This window comes from Cydia pomonella, chromosome 1 (genome assembly GCF_033807575.1).
Source record: "Cydia pomonella isolate Wapato2018A chromosome 1, ilCydPomo1, whole genome shotgun sequence".
Classification (NCBI taxonomy): Eukaryota; Metazoa; Arthropoda; class Insecta; order Lepidoptera; family Tortricidae; genus Cydia; species Cydia pomonella.
In genome coordinates this window covers 39,388,297-39,405,679 of record NC_084703.1, presented here as the reverse complement: position 1 = coordinate 39,405,679, position 17,383 = coordinate 39,388,297, and the positions used below count along the sequence as shown (strand labels likewise).

General features: G+C 40.7%; 1 protein-coding gene across 9 annotated transcripts in view; it reads left to right on the top strand.

The window, feature by feature from the left end:
- LOC133522683 (bromodomain-containing protein 3-like) overlaps window positions 1–11,169 on the top strand; it is a 49,766-nt gene extending 38,597 nt beyond the window's left edge. For all 9 annotated transcript variants that reach the window (XM_061858138.1, XM_061858125.1, XM_061858118.1 and 6 more), the window contains 4 exons: window positions 6,531–7,610; window positions 7,858–8,000; window positions 8,439–8,625; window positions 9,216–11,169. In XM_061858138.1, coding sequence (XP_061714122.1) covers window positions 6,531–7,610; window positions 7,858–8,000; window positions 8,439–8,625; window positions 9,216–9,281 — 1,476 coding nt within the window. In that variant the 3' untranslated portion in view covers window positions 9,282–11,169. The remainder of the gene's footprint in view (window positions 1–6,530; window positions 7,611–7,857; window positions 8,001–8,438; window positions 8,626–9,215) is intronic.
- Window positions 11,170–17,383: the final 6,214 nt, after the last annotated feature.

Sequence of the window (17,383 nt, the reverse complement as noted above, 5' to 3'; positions counted from 1 at the left end):
TTAGTATGTATGGGACAAATCTTGCAAGTTAAATTTGACCCACTTCCCGGTTTCCGATGAAGCTGAAAATTTAATAAGCATATGTAATTCGGGTGACAATCCAATATTATGGTACCATCAAGCTGTTCTGATGATGGAGACAGGAGATAGCCATAGGAACTCTGTGATAAACCAACGCAACCTAATTGTGTTACGGGTTTTTAGAATTGTGTCGATGAGTATTAGTTGCCTGTGGAAAAAAAGTACAGTCACCGATAAAAGCTTGTACCAAAAATGAAATTTTTGCCAAAAACTTATTTAGTGTTAGCACATTGTTTAACAATTACTTTTGAATTTTATTTCTGACGGCTTCGCGATTATCTGCACCTAGGCGAGTTGTGACAGCTTTACGGCTACCACCAGTTTGACGTTAAGAGGTGTCACAACCTACCTTGGAAGCTGTCACAACTTACCTCGGATTTAAGAGAGTTGTTACACGGGGAGTAGTTTCGGTTTTTGTATATTTTTCTCAAAAACCTTAGTACTTTCAATCATTATGATGATTCTTTTTGGAAGTGTCAATTAAGAGGGTAGAATAGCTTTGCTAGCCTAACGAAATAATGGTACTTTCTCTATGAAATTTCCCCTACTCGGTCATACGCCGAAGTTAGAGTCTGTTCGGAAAGAGAAGACTCGTGGAATGTATTGAGCTCCATACATTCCACGACTCTTCTCTTTCCGAACAGACTAACGGATGTAATAACAATACCCTGTATATTTGTGTAACTTTTAAATATCTCGGCGAATGCTGCAAAAGTTTTTATTTACCGGCCACACCTTTCTTTGATTACATTAATTCCATGAGAATCAGAATCAGACTTTAACTTTCCTCCGATGCGGTGCGATTGCAATGGTTTTGTGTGAATCTTGGAGTAACCTTCAACTTGCGGGGCCATATTGACTTCATTACTTTATTTTCACTAAAAGCCCAGCCGCGGCTGTGCTGCATAAATACCTTGCGTATTCTTGGGCTATCATATTAACATACCTAATTACCTACGGCATATATTATATGCGTGTAGCCCTTATCAACAGAGCAGTGTATCTGACGCTGTAGGCTGCATACAGAGTTACATTCTATACGAGTAATTATGTTGCCAGCTTCCTCTACAAAGACGCTGTACCGTCGCTATTAGATATTAGAGCACCCGCACTCTATCGCCTTAATAATTTAATAATAGAGGCGTATTCGGAAATTTTGATCGCCTTGACCGCTCCGACATATCTGATGGATGGTGACTGTAAGGAGTGGTTCAGAAAAAAAGTAGCAGGACATGTGGATTTATCGTTTTATTTAGAGATATTTTTTAAGTAGCGCAGGGGGGGGGGGGGGGGGTGCAGCAAGCCTTCCAGAAGAGCAGTACACACGCTAATTATCCTGCTCGGGCCCTCCCCGTGAGTAGCGGAAATACCAAAAGCCGTGAAACCGATTCCTGCGCACCGAAGGTGATCTATTTACTTGCGAATTACCAATGCCACAAATGTCTGAAAAAAGGTCCTTTTCAGGACCCACCATGACAATGATATCCACCAATATTGAGGGAATATCCGCAGAAAAACAATGTTTACTCTCTGAAATGTGCATGAAAACTAAATGTGACATCCTCTGCGTCCAATAGACCCATAGAGGGCCGGACAGTTGCCGCCCCGTCATCGAGGGAATGAAGCTCATTGCAGAGATCCCGCACATAAAATACGGTAGTGCAATATTCTCCAAACCAAACTTGGACATTCGATCCGTCAACACAACAGATAATAACAACATCGAGATTATAACTGTGGAGACTCCAAACTGCACTGTCACATCCGTTTACAAACCACCAGCGGTAGGATTTGAATTCAATGCACGGTGCATTGAATTCAAATAAAACTTTCACTCACAGCCGATAAAATTCATTCTAGGCGACTTTAACAGCCATAGCGAAAACTGGGGCTACCGAGTTGGCGACGAAAATGGGTATAAAGTGGAGGAGTGGGCGGATTCGCAGCAAATATCCCTCATACACGATCCCATCAAGCTCCCACCTTCCTTCAATAGCGGACGTTGGAAAAGAGGGTACAGTCAGCGTCAAATACTTTGTAGCAACCAAAGTAGCCAAATAGTTCGGTACGCCATATATTTAGTATGGTGTACCGAACTATTTGGCCACTTTGACTGCCACAAAGTATTTGACGCTGACTGTACAACCCCGACCTTATATTCGCCTCTGACGCCATAGCCCAGCAATGCGCGAAAAACGTCTACCAGGGTATCCCCAGAACACAACACCGGCCAATCATGTGCAAAGTATCTGCGGCTATTCGGCCACGCACCGTTCCTTTTAAAAGAAGATACAATTTTACGAATGCTGACAGGGCGAACTTTACTTTAGAGTCTTTAGACCTTGACCTCCGTCTTGGTAATCTCCCACTGTCACCGGAAAACTACGATGTATTCACCAAAATGGTCAAGCAAGCTTCAAGAAGATATATCCCCCGCGGGTGCAGGCCACAATACATACCTGGTATGTCAGATGACCTAAAAAATCAAATGCATGAGTACCAAGCTGCCTACGAAGACGATCCATTTGCACAGAAAACCATTGACCTTGGTAACGAGCTCTTGAAGGCCATTTCCGAAAACCAGACGGAAAAGTGGTGCGAGCTGATGGAAAGCGTCGACATGACAGTAAAAAAGCTTGGAACCTAGTGAGAAAGCTGCAAAACGACCCCCATGTTGATATTGCCCACTCAAACGTCACGGCGGATCAAATAGCAAAACCCCAAAGAACCGCGAACCACTGAAAATGATGCGTACCCCATCCGTGGAACATGATCACATGAGGCTTCCATTTTCATACTCGGAGCTTGAGAAAGCGCTATCAAAACTGAAAGATGGTAAAGCAGCCGGATTGGACGACATAAGGGTTGAACAGATCAAAAAAATTCGGTCCGGTAGCAAAATTATAGATCCTAACTATGTTCATCACTAAATTGAACATACCAAAAATCTGGAGAAAGTCACATGTAGTTGCTCTGCTAAAACCAGGTAAAAACCCATCTGATCCAAAGAGTTACAGACTAATATCACTCCTTTGCCACACCCTAAAGATGTTTGAGCGCCTAATACTGGAACGCATCCTGCCAACACTGGAAAATAAGCTCATAGAACAGCAAGTAGGCTTTAGGCCAGGAAAATCCTGCACAGCACAACTCCTCAACTTAACGCAACATATTGAGGATGGGTACGAAAAAGGCCAGATCACAGGAGCGGTATTCGTCGACCTGACAGCAGCTTACGAAACGGTTAATCACAAAAGACTCTTGGTCAAATTATACCGCATGACAAAAGATTACCGTTTGTCGAGCATGGTATCCGAGCTCATGTCGAATCGTAGGTTTTACGTGTCCTTTCAAAGACATAAAAGCAGATGGTGTAATCAAAGAAATGGCCTCCCTCAAGGCAGTGTCTTAGCCCCAATTCTCTTTAATGTTTATACAAATGACCAACCTATCCTGGAGGACCACCGACATTTTCTATTTGCAGATGACCTGGCGTTAACTTCACGGGGTAAATCATTTGAAATAGTGGAGTGGAGCTAAAACCTATCTAAAGCTTTAGGAAATCTTTCTCTTTACTATGCTGAGAACCAATTAAAACCAAACCTTTCAAGCCTTCCATCTCCGAAACAAGAACGCAATGAGGGAGTTAAACATCATATGGGAAGGCAACCGCCTAGGCCACACATTTACACCCAAGTACCTTGCAGTAACAATTGATCGGGCTCTCACGTTTAAGATGCACTGCGAGGATACCAAGCAGAAGTTAGCAGCCAGAAACAACATCCTACGACAAATGACGGGTAGCACATGGGGTGCTCACCCGCACACACTACGCACAACTGGCCTTGCGCTCTGTTACTCGGCGGCAGAATATGCGTGCCCTGCCTGGAAGAACTCTTCTCACGCCCACCAGGTAGATACTGCTTTAAATGAAACCTGTCGTCTAGTGACTGGGTGTTTAAAACCTACCCCAATCAAGAAACTTTACTGCCTTGCAGGAATAGCTCCACCGGCAGTGAGGAGAGAAGTGGCAACTGCAATAGAACGAAAAAAAAAACAGCTTCACGATGCACGGCATTTGCTGTATACCCACAGTCCAGTTTAGAGACGTCTCAAATCTAGGAAAAGCTTTGTTACCAACCTGCCACTCGACAATCAAACTCCAAAAGAAGCCAGAATCACCGCCTGGAACCAGTGGCACGGTTGCTCGCCAGCTTTTATGACCCCAAACGAACGCTTACCCCCTGGAGGAACTGAAACGTGGAAAATTTGGCGGGCCTTGAACCGTCTACGGGTGGGAGTCGGTCGATCAAAGGAAAATCTCATAAAATGGGGAATCTTACCCGATAATTCAAGCGCCGAATGTTCTTGCGGATCATATCAGACGATACAGCACATGACAATGTGCCCTCTATGCCCTGTCACCTGCACTACCGTTGATCTCCTTAAAGCAACTCCCCGAGGAATACAAGTGGCTAAACATTGGACGAACATAATTTAGGAAATTGGATCACCTTTACACGATAAGAAGAAGTAGCGTATTTTTGTAGTAATCCGTAGATACTATTCTATACAATGAAATACAATCGTATTTAAAATAAATGGGCGAATAGAAGTGTTCGCCTTTTATATTACATGTCTCCTAAGACTTTTTGAACAGCATCTTCTGAGAGAATTTATGAGGTGTTTCTCATAAACATAGTTTTTCCTTTAAGATGACAAGCTACTTAATACATTATTAAATTGTCTTATGTTCGATATTGCACTTTTTTGATTTGACTTCACTTTGAGGTAGTTACATAGAATTCGTATATTTGCGATTTTTACAGAAATTTGTCTCCCATAGAAAAACCTCTGTCAGAGGTTAGATTGGAGAGACTTCCTGACTACCGAAGATAAACTCCAGTTTATTGGTATAATTTACTCGTAAGATGGTATTCCTAAAAGCATAAACCTAGTTGTGAAAATTGAAATTAAAGTGTGGCATTGTGAAAAACGGCAGGTGAAGATTGTCAAATTGTGTTGTACAAAAAGTTACGAAATACATTGCAATAAAAATGAGAAAACTCAAACAATTTGATATTTATCAATATGACTTTATTGTTATTATATAGTATTTTATCTACAGATTACTGAAAAAAATAAACTGCTTCATAATTAGTAAAAAACAAAAAAATATTCTAGATAATTCACTGCCACTATTTTACGGAACCACTACTTACGTAGCATATGGCGACGAGTCAGTGACTAGAGGTCGAAGGCTACGGGCTACGTCAACAAATTTAAGAACCAATTCGTTGAGACATAGCGGAGATTGTAATGTATAAAGTTGAAGTTGCAGCAATTATTCCTTAAAAATCGCATGCTGACCTGATCTGCCTTCCTGTGGCGACAACCTTAGTAGTGTAAATATTTGAAAAAATATTACCTAAATAGAGTCAATGGTCTGTAATAATTTAACACGTAGAACGATCAAAATAATAACATACGCAATGAAAAAAACCGTAATGAGAATGGAGTTTATATGATTAATGTAAAAGGTTAATGATTATTGCTTAAACCACTTTCTATTTAAAATAAATTATTTCACACTAGCACGACATAAAGTAAAAGAAAATTATTATTTGACAGTTTCTATTAAATAAATCTGAAAGAACTATATAGAATAAACAACTTGGCAGTGACTAGGCAATGCAATTTCGATCTCGCGAGATCTCGAAACTGCGGAATGTACAGCGAATTATTGAGATTCAATTTCGTCTGCTGGAAATCTCGATTTGTGCCATTTCGGTCGAGTTCTCGATTAATATTTTCGAGATATTAAGTGAGATTTTTAAGATTGACGTGTATAAATTACTGTTTCGAAGTAAAAAATTTGAGCTTAGATGCATATTATTCAGGCAGTGCTATGTGTGCGGGCTTTAATTAATGATAAGAGCACTGTGGCGCGCTCTGTGCTGAAAAATCGGACTTATCTAGCCGCCTAGCCTAGCCGTGAAATTACTTGTTCTATCTTTCATATAGATTCTAAACTGATTTCACTACTTAGTCAAATACAAGTTAAATTGATTATAATACCTACTTGGTTAATATTTTGCATAATTTGCAGTGCACTGCTTATTTTTACATCTCCGCTATGTGTCAGAGGTAGTTGGTATAAACTGTCCCACCAGTTGTAGAACTACCCTTAATTCTTCCTTGAGACAAAATTCAAAGTGACCTGAATTCGTTTCTGCGTTAGGCCTTAATACACAATGTAACCGCATGTTTTTTGAATTTCTTGTGACAGAAACTGTGCAATGGATCTTGGTGTTTGTCTGCCGTAATACCGAAATAATCCTTTTTATTTTTCGCTTGACAAACACCAATGTCACTGTTAAATGTCCGTTTCGTTACTTGTTATATAAAATCATAGTATACTTTGTTATAGTCAGCTTGGAAATCCGCAGAAAATCGTTCCACCGGTGCCGACGGCCGGTAGTTGTTTGTCCGGGGCGGCGGCAGGCGCGGGCGCGGGCGACCCCGAGGCCAAGCCCCTCGTGGAAGTGAAGCCTCCCGCGGAGGTGAAGCTGGCCCCCGTCGCGGACGCCAAGGAACCGCCCGTGGCGCCCAGCGCGCGCGCCATCCCGCCCGCCGCCGCGCCGCCCGCCGCCCCTGACTCCTCTCACTCTTCCCACTCGTCACACGCGCCACACTCGTCGCACACGTCGCACACATCGCACCCGTCACACGCGGCGCCCGCGCGCGACCCAGTCGACCAGAAACCGCCCGTCAAAGCCGAGCCCCGCAACGGACTTGACAAAGCCGATTCCTCGCACTACATTGATCCAATAGAGCGCACCCTCGCCAATCTAGAGCGCACCCTCAAGGCCGACGTTCCCATGGACGTCAGCGTCAGCGCTTCCGAATCATCCATGCGTCTCGATAACTTCGCCATGCCCAAGCCGCAGATGTTGAGCGATTCGACGCACCAAAATTTAATGGCGCACCTCGGCGGACTGGCCGAAATGTCGCACGTTCCCGATCAGATCAAGTCGGAAATGTATCCACCGCACAACGGCTTCATCGATAAGTGCATGCAACAAGAGCGCGAGATGCTCCGGGGCGACATGAACCCGGGCATGGGCGGGATGACGGGCGTGCCGCCGGTGCCGTCCATCTTCGACCCGGCGCCGGCCGCACCGCTCTCGGTGATCGCGCAGGCGCACCACGCGGCGCCCGGCGCGCCACTCGCCGCGCCCGTCAAGAAGGAGGATGTCAAGCCGCTGCTCACGCCCAAACCCATCGAGGACCTCATCGGGGTCCCGCCTATGGTCCCCAATAACATGGATAGAAACAAATACGAAATGGATAAGAAAATGGACGAATCTAAAAACAACTTTGCTCAAGCTTTTAAGTTAAAACAGGAGCAAAACCTGAAGAATGCGAGCTCGTGGTCCTCCTTGGCTCAAGCTGGAAGCCCGCAGAGCATTCCTAATGTGAGCTCTAACAACCAAATAAAGCAGAAGCCCGTTATGGATACTTTCCAAGTAAGTATTGGTTTATGTTGCGAAACGGCACGTCACAACTTAGGTGTCCTGTGTTAGCAGTAACAATCATTCAAGAATCGTAGCATCCCTTTCGTAATGCGACTAGTTAATAATTAGACGCTGAACAAGACACCTTCGAGTGCTGACGAGGCCTAAATTGGAATGTTAATAATCGTGAGTTAATACACACAATTACATAATTACTACACAATTGGCTTAGTACTACATAATTGGTTTTCATTGATAGGAATTCAAGAAGCAAGCAAGGGAGAAAATCAATCGGCAAAGAGCTCTGATCGAGCAGCAGGAGCTCCGGAGAAAGGAGCAGGCGGAGCGAGAGAGACAGCGCCAGGAAACGGAACGGAGACATCCCGACGACGACAAGATGAGGTAACTTGGCAATATACAAAAAGCACCAGCATTATTTTTCTATAAACAATAAAACATTAAAACCCATTTTTAATGCTCCCTACAAAACTTTGTTTATCTATGGAGTACTTATGAAATCAGATTGGTCTTGAAAGATTGATAAATGCGTTTTTTAATTTAAAACCTAACTAAACCACAATAATTTAATTTTGAAGAAGGGCAAAAAGCTAAAGTTGATATAGCTTAGTGCTTTGCTACAGTTACGTTTCTAGCTTGTTAAATTCCAAGCAACATACATTTTCAACATATGCGTGTTTTAAAAAATCCGTTTAATTAGATATATTACGTTTTCTTGTTCTCTCTATCTCCTTAACCAAAGAATGTTAGGTATTCAATTCAACATTATGTTATTATCTATATTATATGATGTCTTAATTTTAACAACGTTAATGTCTCCAGGGCACTTGGCGGAGTCCGCAAATCAGAAACGGGTGACGTGGCGTCGCCGAGCGTGTCGCCGGTGGCGCGCGCGTCGCCGCCCGCCGCGGCCGCCGGCGGCGCCGCCGCCTCCGCGGGCGACAAGCCCGCCGCCTCCGAGCGCGAGCGCCTCCGCCAGCGCGAGCAAGAGAGACGTCGTCGGGAAGCGGTCAGTATACTCATGACTCGCACCCTACACCACAGCCTATCGTTAAACTAGTCACAGTCGTTACTAATGCCGGCTACACACGTAACTATATATATCGTATCGATTTCATACTGTGCAGATAAATCAAAGGTTTAATATAAATTGAAACTGCCACCGATGAACGAATAATCTACAACGATTTTGCATACACACGATCGATATGTCTACGCAAATCGGTTTGCATAGATTAATCGCTACGATATATAGTTACGTGTGTAATCGGCATTACTGACTTAGCCAGTTGTTAGTAGTCTTTAGGTTACGTATTCAATTTGTTGGTTTAGATATAGAAATTAATTTATTAGTTACTTGAATATCAGAATATTACTTTATTCGAATAATAAATAATAATTCCTATATCGTGGCAGTCCAACATGGTATAACAAATAAGATAGTTTTCCTAAAAAGTTCAGTCAATTCACACTAAACTCTAAAGTTGGGCAGGTTTTAGATATAGGTTATTCACACTTGATATTTACATACGAAGGATATGGGACAGATATTTTATTTCAATTTATTACCAGAAAATGTAACCTTATTTGTTTTTCCAGATGGCTGGTCAAATTGACATGAACATGCAGAGCGACCTAATGGCTGCATTTGAAGAATCTTTGTAATAATAGATACGTGAACTTAATTCTACAAAGCAAAATCGTTACACACCGTTAATGTACGAACCACTACCGTACGACCCTTAAACGATTTGTTCTTGCTATTGTGGTTGATGACATTTTGATCGTTATACATAACTTTGTAAATATAATTAATTAGGTATAGGGACGCAAAATCAATTGCCAACCCCTGACAGTCAATTCAGTTTTATATGCTGAAAAAATATTGACAGAATTCGGATAATAACCCGTACTTCTAAAACGATTTTGATTTATAGAATCGTACCGTCGGCCGCGCAACTCCCGTTCTGACAATATTCAATCATAATCAGTGTGCGGTGAAATGTGACTCCAAGTGAAATAGTGATTTGTGCGTGGAACCATTGACTAACATGTGTATAAGAGCTGTGAATAGGATACTTATATTAAATTAAACTGTTGTACCATCAATCTAGATTTCGTGTTCGCGAGTTAAGGGCCTCTCCAAGGAGGTTGCATTTTAAAATTATGTGTAATATATAAGTTGATTGTAAGTTATTAAAATAAACTCTCTTTACATTTATAAGCCATTTGTTACGAGGTTCTTGTTAAGGGTTGAAATTAAAGCTGTTGTCTCCCCGGAACTCTGTTTATATGTCTGATGTGCGCGATACTGATGTATTGTATCTCCACCTTTGCTGTTAGCTGAATCAGTGTGAGGAGCAGCTACCTATACGTCCACTGCACGGCTCAGACCACTAGTCACTTTCTCTAGTCACTCCTTTAATTTCATCGTCTTTATCCTTCAATCTTAGGACCACAACACCTACCCTGTCTAAAGTAATCCTTAGTTCAATGTTTGCCACTTACATACCTTGTATATGATGAGATAAATATGTATAGGAGTAAGGAGAAGTTTTATTTGTATATAGTATATAACACTTACTGTTGCCGCCCGGTCATAGATTAACGTAATCTAATTAACAGTGGTATTAGGTATTTTAATTTATTTATTTTAACGAATACAATGAAATTGAAGATGTGTATCATACATAAATCCTAAATGCCAGAATCGAATAGACGAGTATCCACGTAACGGACCAAATTTTACTGTAGATGTATAAGCGGCATAGTTTTAGCGAAGTAATTTAGTGCGATAAAGTGACTAGTAGTGCTGGGCTGGGGGAAGACCGTGTTATCCGAAAAGAAACGTTGTGGCCTACAGTGTACACAATCTTTAACATCCGGGATACCCAAAAAACGGTTCTTCATTTCAAACCAGAACTGGAGGCTCGGGACACTTCCATAATTAAAGATTTGTAGTTGATACTAATATAGTAGTATTTCAATGAAATAAAAGTAATGATGTAAGCAGTCAATGGAACTACGAAATGTTTTATCTTGTATCTATCATATGTTGACATGTACGTGTTGGTGTATTGTGCCACTAACTGCATGAAGTGGTTGCCGCTTTAATTAAATAAACTTAAAACAATCTATTGCTTTCAAGCAACATATAATGAAAAATAAATTGATTATTTTGTGTATTTATTAGTAAATTACATTTTCTGTTACATATTCGGTATTCAATAAAATAATTCTTAGTGTTGGTAGAATTTATCAGTCTGTCATTGTTTGAAATCAGATCAAATGTCATACATTTGATTTGTGAAATATATTTATTTTACATTGAGAAATGCCTTTTTATGTTTGTAGATAGACTCTCCATTAGACTTTTTGTACTAAATAATATCCTAAATAAATATTCTGCGTACCTACTCATAAATAAGGTATCAGGAGTAAACATGATAATAAATACCAACTCAAAACGCATTGTATATTGATAAGCAATTTAGTTTGTCGTTTACTCATATCAATTGTAGATATGAACTAAAATATACATTCCATATTGTAACTTGTTGTTTAAATTGTCACCTCCGTGGTGCAGCTCTGATCACCGGCTGGTACGGGAATGCCTAGCACGTTGGGGAACACGTGCTGGGATCCCAATCAATCCTGGTATGATCCTAATGGGCAAATTCTTCACCACACGAGTAAAGCTAATGCGATGTCATTTATCGCCTATTCTATTCTAGCGAGAAGCGCGAACACCGATCCAAAATATTTACATGTTGCAAAATAAAAAAATATAACTGACTTGAGTAAATTGCGCGTATAACTGCTTTAAAGTAAATAACATGTTCATACATAATGCTATTATAGTATTTTATGCAACAGTTGTATAAGAAGGGTCAAAAAAGGCGAGTGGCGTGAGTTACAATGTGAGCCGGAGCCGAAGGCGTAGGCGAACATTGTAAAGGAATACGCCACGAGCATTTTTTGACCTACTTATACAACGTTGCATACAATACTTTTCCTACGAGTCAACAAAAATAAATCTTAATTTAGGTAAACAAAGCAAAAGTATATAGCCAAGACGCGCGAGCATACCTTGTTACGCGCCCGGCCCGCCCCGGGCCGCGGCCGGCCGGCGACACCTCCTCGTAACTCATGAGGCCCTGGTACTTGCTCTAGCTAAATTAAAATTTTGGACAGTTTTTTCTCGATTTTGGCCACCTAGCAACGCCAAGCGGTCTTCGTAGTCTATGGGTGTTGCTAAATTCCGGGTGTCACATGCGTGTTTCTGACTTATGAAGTGATTGTTTTTACTATGCAACCAAATGAATATTTTGTAAGTTGGCAGCAATGCACTTAGTTTAAAACTGTATTCGTTTTGATTTTGTTAGGTTGGTAGCCATTAATCGCAGTAACGTTATAGCGATTAAAAGCACAAGAGCTGTTATGAGGAATAGACAATATAGACTTTTCTTGAAACCTTTTATGTATGTTCTTATATTCGTGTTAATGAATGCATAAATGACAGATAACAGTAGAGTAGGAAAAAAATTAAAGATACGTCATACACGTTCCACAAGTGAAGCTTGTAAGTAAATGATAAGAACGATGGCGCCACTTTTTGATATTTAACAAATATCAGTGAAATAAAAGTCAAATGGCGTACTAAAAGGTTTAATCTTGTGTCGAAAGATGGCAGTAAATTTACTGTGGCCACAAAGTTTTCTTTGACAATCCACCTCAATTTCAAATTCTCTTTGGCCATAGTAAGCTCCATGTAAGCTCTGTGAGTATAAAAAAAGTTAAAAGTAGATTGCGCTTTTGTGTTTCGTATTTACACAACGCGTTTAAGGCCCCGTAGGTTCGTGTTCTTCTCTTACTTCCACTGAGCGTAAGCGAGACGGATGTACGTGCTCTGGACAGGGGGGTGTCACTACGCAGTTTAGGTATATTTGGCCGGCGCGCCTCCCGGGCAGGCGTGTAGCAGCGGGCCACCGCTCGGCTCGCACGATCACGATAGTCGTGTCACGTGGCGCTCGAGCAAATTTGAATATAGACAATGGATTCGAAACCTAAATCTCGATCTAATCCATATAAAAGATATTGTTCTGTTTACTGATGTCTGAATAAACGGAAGAACAAGGAAGCAGATATAACATTTTATTAAATTCTGGACGATATTGAAAGTTAAGTTATTTTGATGAATTTAAACTTTTAACCATAACATCTCATTAATCAAATTCGATAACATTTTGATTCGTTTTGTTTGCATAAAACTAAAGCGCTTTAGACCAAATTAAAATGAATTATGCATTCCTAAGCTTAGACTAGGTAAATACCTACTTCTAAGAATTTTTCAATAGCCTGGGTAAGGTTTATTAAGCACCTACGTACTAAATTATTCCTTATGAATAACTTATAGGTACACACATATATCAACAACAATGTATCACAAAATGTTAAACAAGAAGGTACCTATAAATTACGTCGGCAAGTAGGTTGATGATAGATACGAGGGCTGTACTGAAAATTTTTAGTTAAACAAAAACTATAAGGAATATAATAAAACTTTATTTACAACTTTTCAAAGTATTCCCCTGCTACATTAATGCACTTATGCATTCGGCTGAACCAGCTTTCAAAACAGGAAAAAAACTGTTCTTGCGGAAGGTCAAAAAAAAGTCGCCTAAATTCGTCCACTGCTTCATCCGCCGTCGAAAATCGTCGTCCACGTAATATTTTTTTTAAGGTGGGGAACAGAAAAAAATCACACGGAGCCAGGTCAGGACTGTACGGAGGGTGTGGTAGTAGTTGCACACCTGATTTGCTCAAAAAGTCCATGGTTCTGGAAGCCGTGTGAGCCGGAGCATTATCTTGATGAAAAATGATGCCCCGAGTTCCAGTACTTGGACGACTGACGTTCAGCTCTTGGAAGGCCTGTGGCAAGCAAACTTCACTGTACCATTGGCTGGTAACTGTTTTGCGATCTTCAAGTGGAATTACGGCTACAGGTCCACTGCGTCGAAAAAAAACAGCAACCATTTTTTTGTTGACGCTTCGGCCGCGAACTACTTTAGTAGGTAAATCATCTTCTTCAAAGACCCATTGTGTTGATTGCTGTTTTGTAAATGGGTCGTAACTATATATCCAAGATTCGTCAGATGTCACAATGTAGGTCACTTGTTGAGAATCGCCATTATCGAATTTCTTAAACATATATTTGCACCAATCGACACGACTATCTTTTTGCTCTTGTGTGAGAAAATGTGGTATCCACCGAGACGAAACCTTCCGAACTTGAAGGTGGTCATGCAAAATGGTAGAAACTGCCCGGGATCCAATCTTCAGTTCGTCCTGAATCTCTCGGTGGGTAATGTTTCGAGATTCCTTTATTAACCACTCCGCCTTGATAACATTTTCTGGAGTAACTGCCGTTGGCGGTCGCCCCGGTCGAGGCTCATCTTTGATGTCGCTCCGCCCACGCTTAAATTCACGGAACCAGTAACTGATAGTGGCAAGAGATGGGGATAATGTCCCAAAAACACTAGTTAAATTTTCATGAGAATCCTTGTATGTTAGCCCTCGTTTATAATCATAATATATCATAGCACGAAATGCTTCCCGCGTTAGCTCCATTTTTGCGAACAAAAAGTGACAGACATGTTTTTTTCTGAAATTCATAAAAAAATTACTGATTGTCACTGGCCAGTGACATTTATACCAAAAAGTTTGTAATGAAATTTGCCTTTAAGCTACAGTAAAATTAAATAAATACAGTTAATAGTACGCCGTTGACTAACTATTAACGGAACAACCCTCGTATAGTCTAAGAGCTAGTGACCTTTTCTCGAATCGTACTTTCTTTTCAACAATTTCGACATTCACACAACAAAACATATTTTTCACCACATCCGCTCGTAAAGGCTGATTTTACCCTTTAAAAACAGTGACTAAAGTTGCATTTTATCCTCTAGAGAGTTAAAATAATTATATTTTGATTTGTTGATCACGCGTTTATTAGATTGTTGGATAGACTAATAAAACACTTAAACGATTATTTTGAATAATAAATATTACATATAATTAATATTTATTACATGTAATAAGAATTGTTGCAATGAAAACAGATTGTAGTTTCCTCGCATACGTGTGGTTAAATAGTTATTTATTATACAAGGGGGCAAAGTTGTTTAACTTCTTGTGATTATATTGAGACCCGAGGCAGCGAAAGATTTCAAAATTGATCCACGAGCGTAGCGAGTGGTTCAAATAGTGGAATTTTGAGCGTGCGAGGGCCTCGAAGCACGAGAGGTTGAACAAATTTTGCCGCCGAGTGCCTACTCAGGAAATAAATGAGTACGTTCAAAAATTAGGGATTGCATTAACACACAATTTTAAGTACTATTTACACGGAAATCCTCGAAGTGAAATATTTCAATTACTGCAAGAGATTCATTTACGTAGTTAATTGCCATGTTCGTGTTTCCCTGCGGACTATTTATTAAGATTGTATATTTTCGACTCTGAGATTTAATAATTCGAACTTTTAAATTGGGGATAAATCAATTAAATAATACTTAAAAGTAAAACAATTATAAGATAATGTTGTAATAAACACATTTCATTTTTGTACCTATTTGTATTTTATTTCGTTACAAATACCCAGTTAAACGCCCATCGGTCCAATAAACTAACTTATCAATTAACATAATTAAGTTGCCAGCTCTTAGACTATGATTATGGCGCGTCATCTTGGAAGCAAGCGTAAAGGCGGCGGCGCCCGATCGGTTCGCATTTCTTCTTTAGTTCCCGGAGTCCTTACTTAGTAAGAGTTAAAATAAACATCCTTAATTTATTGAATTGGTTGCCCAGAAACAATATTAGGAACTGACCGACATATACTTCCGTGAGAATCAGACATACTCTCTCCGGATAAAAATTTTATGTTTATAGAATCCACGTTTGTAATTCCTACCTACATAATTATTTACCTTAAAAATAATCAGTATGTATAGGTACAAAAACTAGTCAAGTGACAACCCTGTGCCGGCACTCACAGCTGGGTCATAAAACTGCGGCGCGCAAAGAAGATTCACGGTTCGTGCGCGGTTATAAGTTTCAATTTTGCTTGCAGGCGGCGAGTATAGGTATAATTTTATACCTAAATCTGACTTTTGTGAAGGAGTGCATTTTCTGTACGGTAGTACTATTAGTTATTCTGTGCTAGCGTCGAGTAGCATAAGAACGTCTTAGTTTTATATGCATATTAGCCGTACAATTAGAAGCCATGGGGTTGGCAACTGTCAAATATTTGCATAGATGACGCCAGCATAGGTTTTATCTAAAAACGTCGACTGGCCAGGTCCATTCCTGGTCTGGTCTGTTAATCCAATGGTCCTGGGTTCTAATCCCGGTAATGGCATTCATTTGTATGATGATATTTGTTCCTGAGTCACGGGCGTTTTCTATTTTATGTATTTAAGTAATTGTATATTATATCAAATTATATATGCCAAGTGTACCTGTGAGCGTTGGCGGGGAATCCAATAAAAAGTCTATTGCCAATAACTTCAAGAGTGTTTTTGCAGTGAGCCCGCTGAGTGCGACTGCACATGGGATGCTGAGACTATCATGGGAGGAACTACTGTAATGCTTATGGCTAAAGATGTTAAGGCCATCAAAAATAGCATGCAGAGGGAGAAATCTCCAGGTCATGATGGTCTCAGTATTGAGCATCTCAGGCACGCTGGGATACACATGCCTCGTGTTCTGGCAGTGTTCTACACCTTATGTGTAAGGCATGGTTATCTTCCTGACCAGCTAATGCGTACTGTGGTAGTGCCGCTCGCTACGAATAAAACGGGTGACTTGTCTGAATTAGGGAACTACAGACCCATCTCACTTGCAACTATAATGGCAAAAGTGTTTGATGGCTTGCTTAATGCACATTTGCAGAAACATATATAAAGCTGAACGACGCGCAATTCGGGTTTAGACCTGGACTGTCAACAGAAACCGCAATTTTGTGCCTTAAGCAAGCTGTCAGGTATTACAGGGACAGGAACACGCCTGTGTACGCGTGTTTCCTGGACCTGTCAAAGGCATTTGACCTGGTTGTTTACCCTGTATTGTGGGACAAGCTGGCTAAAACCGGAATACCTAAAGAGTGCGTAGGCTTGTTAAAATACTGGTATAACAATCAGGTCAATCAAGTGAGATGGTATGGGGAGTACTCAGACGAGTATAGACTACAATGCGGGGTTAGACAGGTTGGGCTAACATCTCCCACCTTGTTTAACCTTTACGTAGATGAACTGATTGGGAGGCTCAGCAGCGCGCGTTTGGATGCCATATTTTAGGAACTTGTTTCAATAACATAAGCTACGCGGATGACATGGCGCTGTTGGGCCCCTCAGTCAGCTCGATAAAAAAGCTAATCACCATATGCGAGGGCTACGCCGAGCAGCATGGTCTTAGGTATAATGCAACCAAAAGTGAAATACTCATTTTTAAGGCTCAAAAGTACAATTTAGATTCGACTATGCCTAGGATCATGCTGGGAGGGGTACCCCTCAAAGTGGTGGAGAGCTTTAAGTATCTGGGGCATGTGCTCACTGGAGATATGAAAGATGATATGGATCTAGAAAGAGAAAGGAGAGCCATGACTATAAGGGGCAATATGGTTGCCCGCAGATTTGCACGATGTAACAAACAAGTAAAGTTAACACTTTTTAAAGCATACTGCCAAACTTTTTACACGTGCAGTCTGTGGG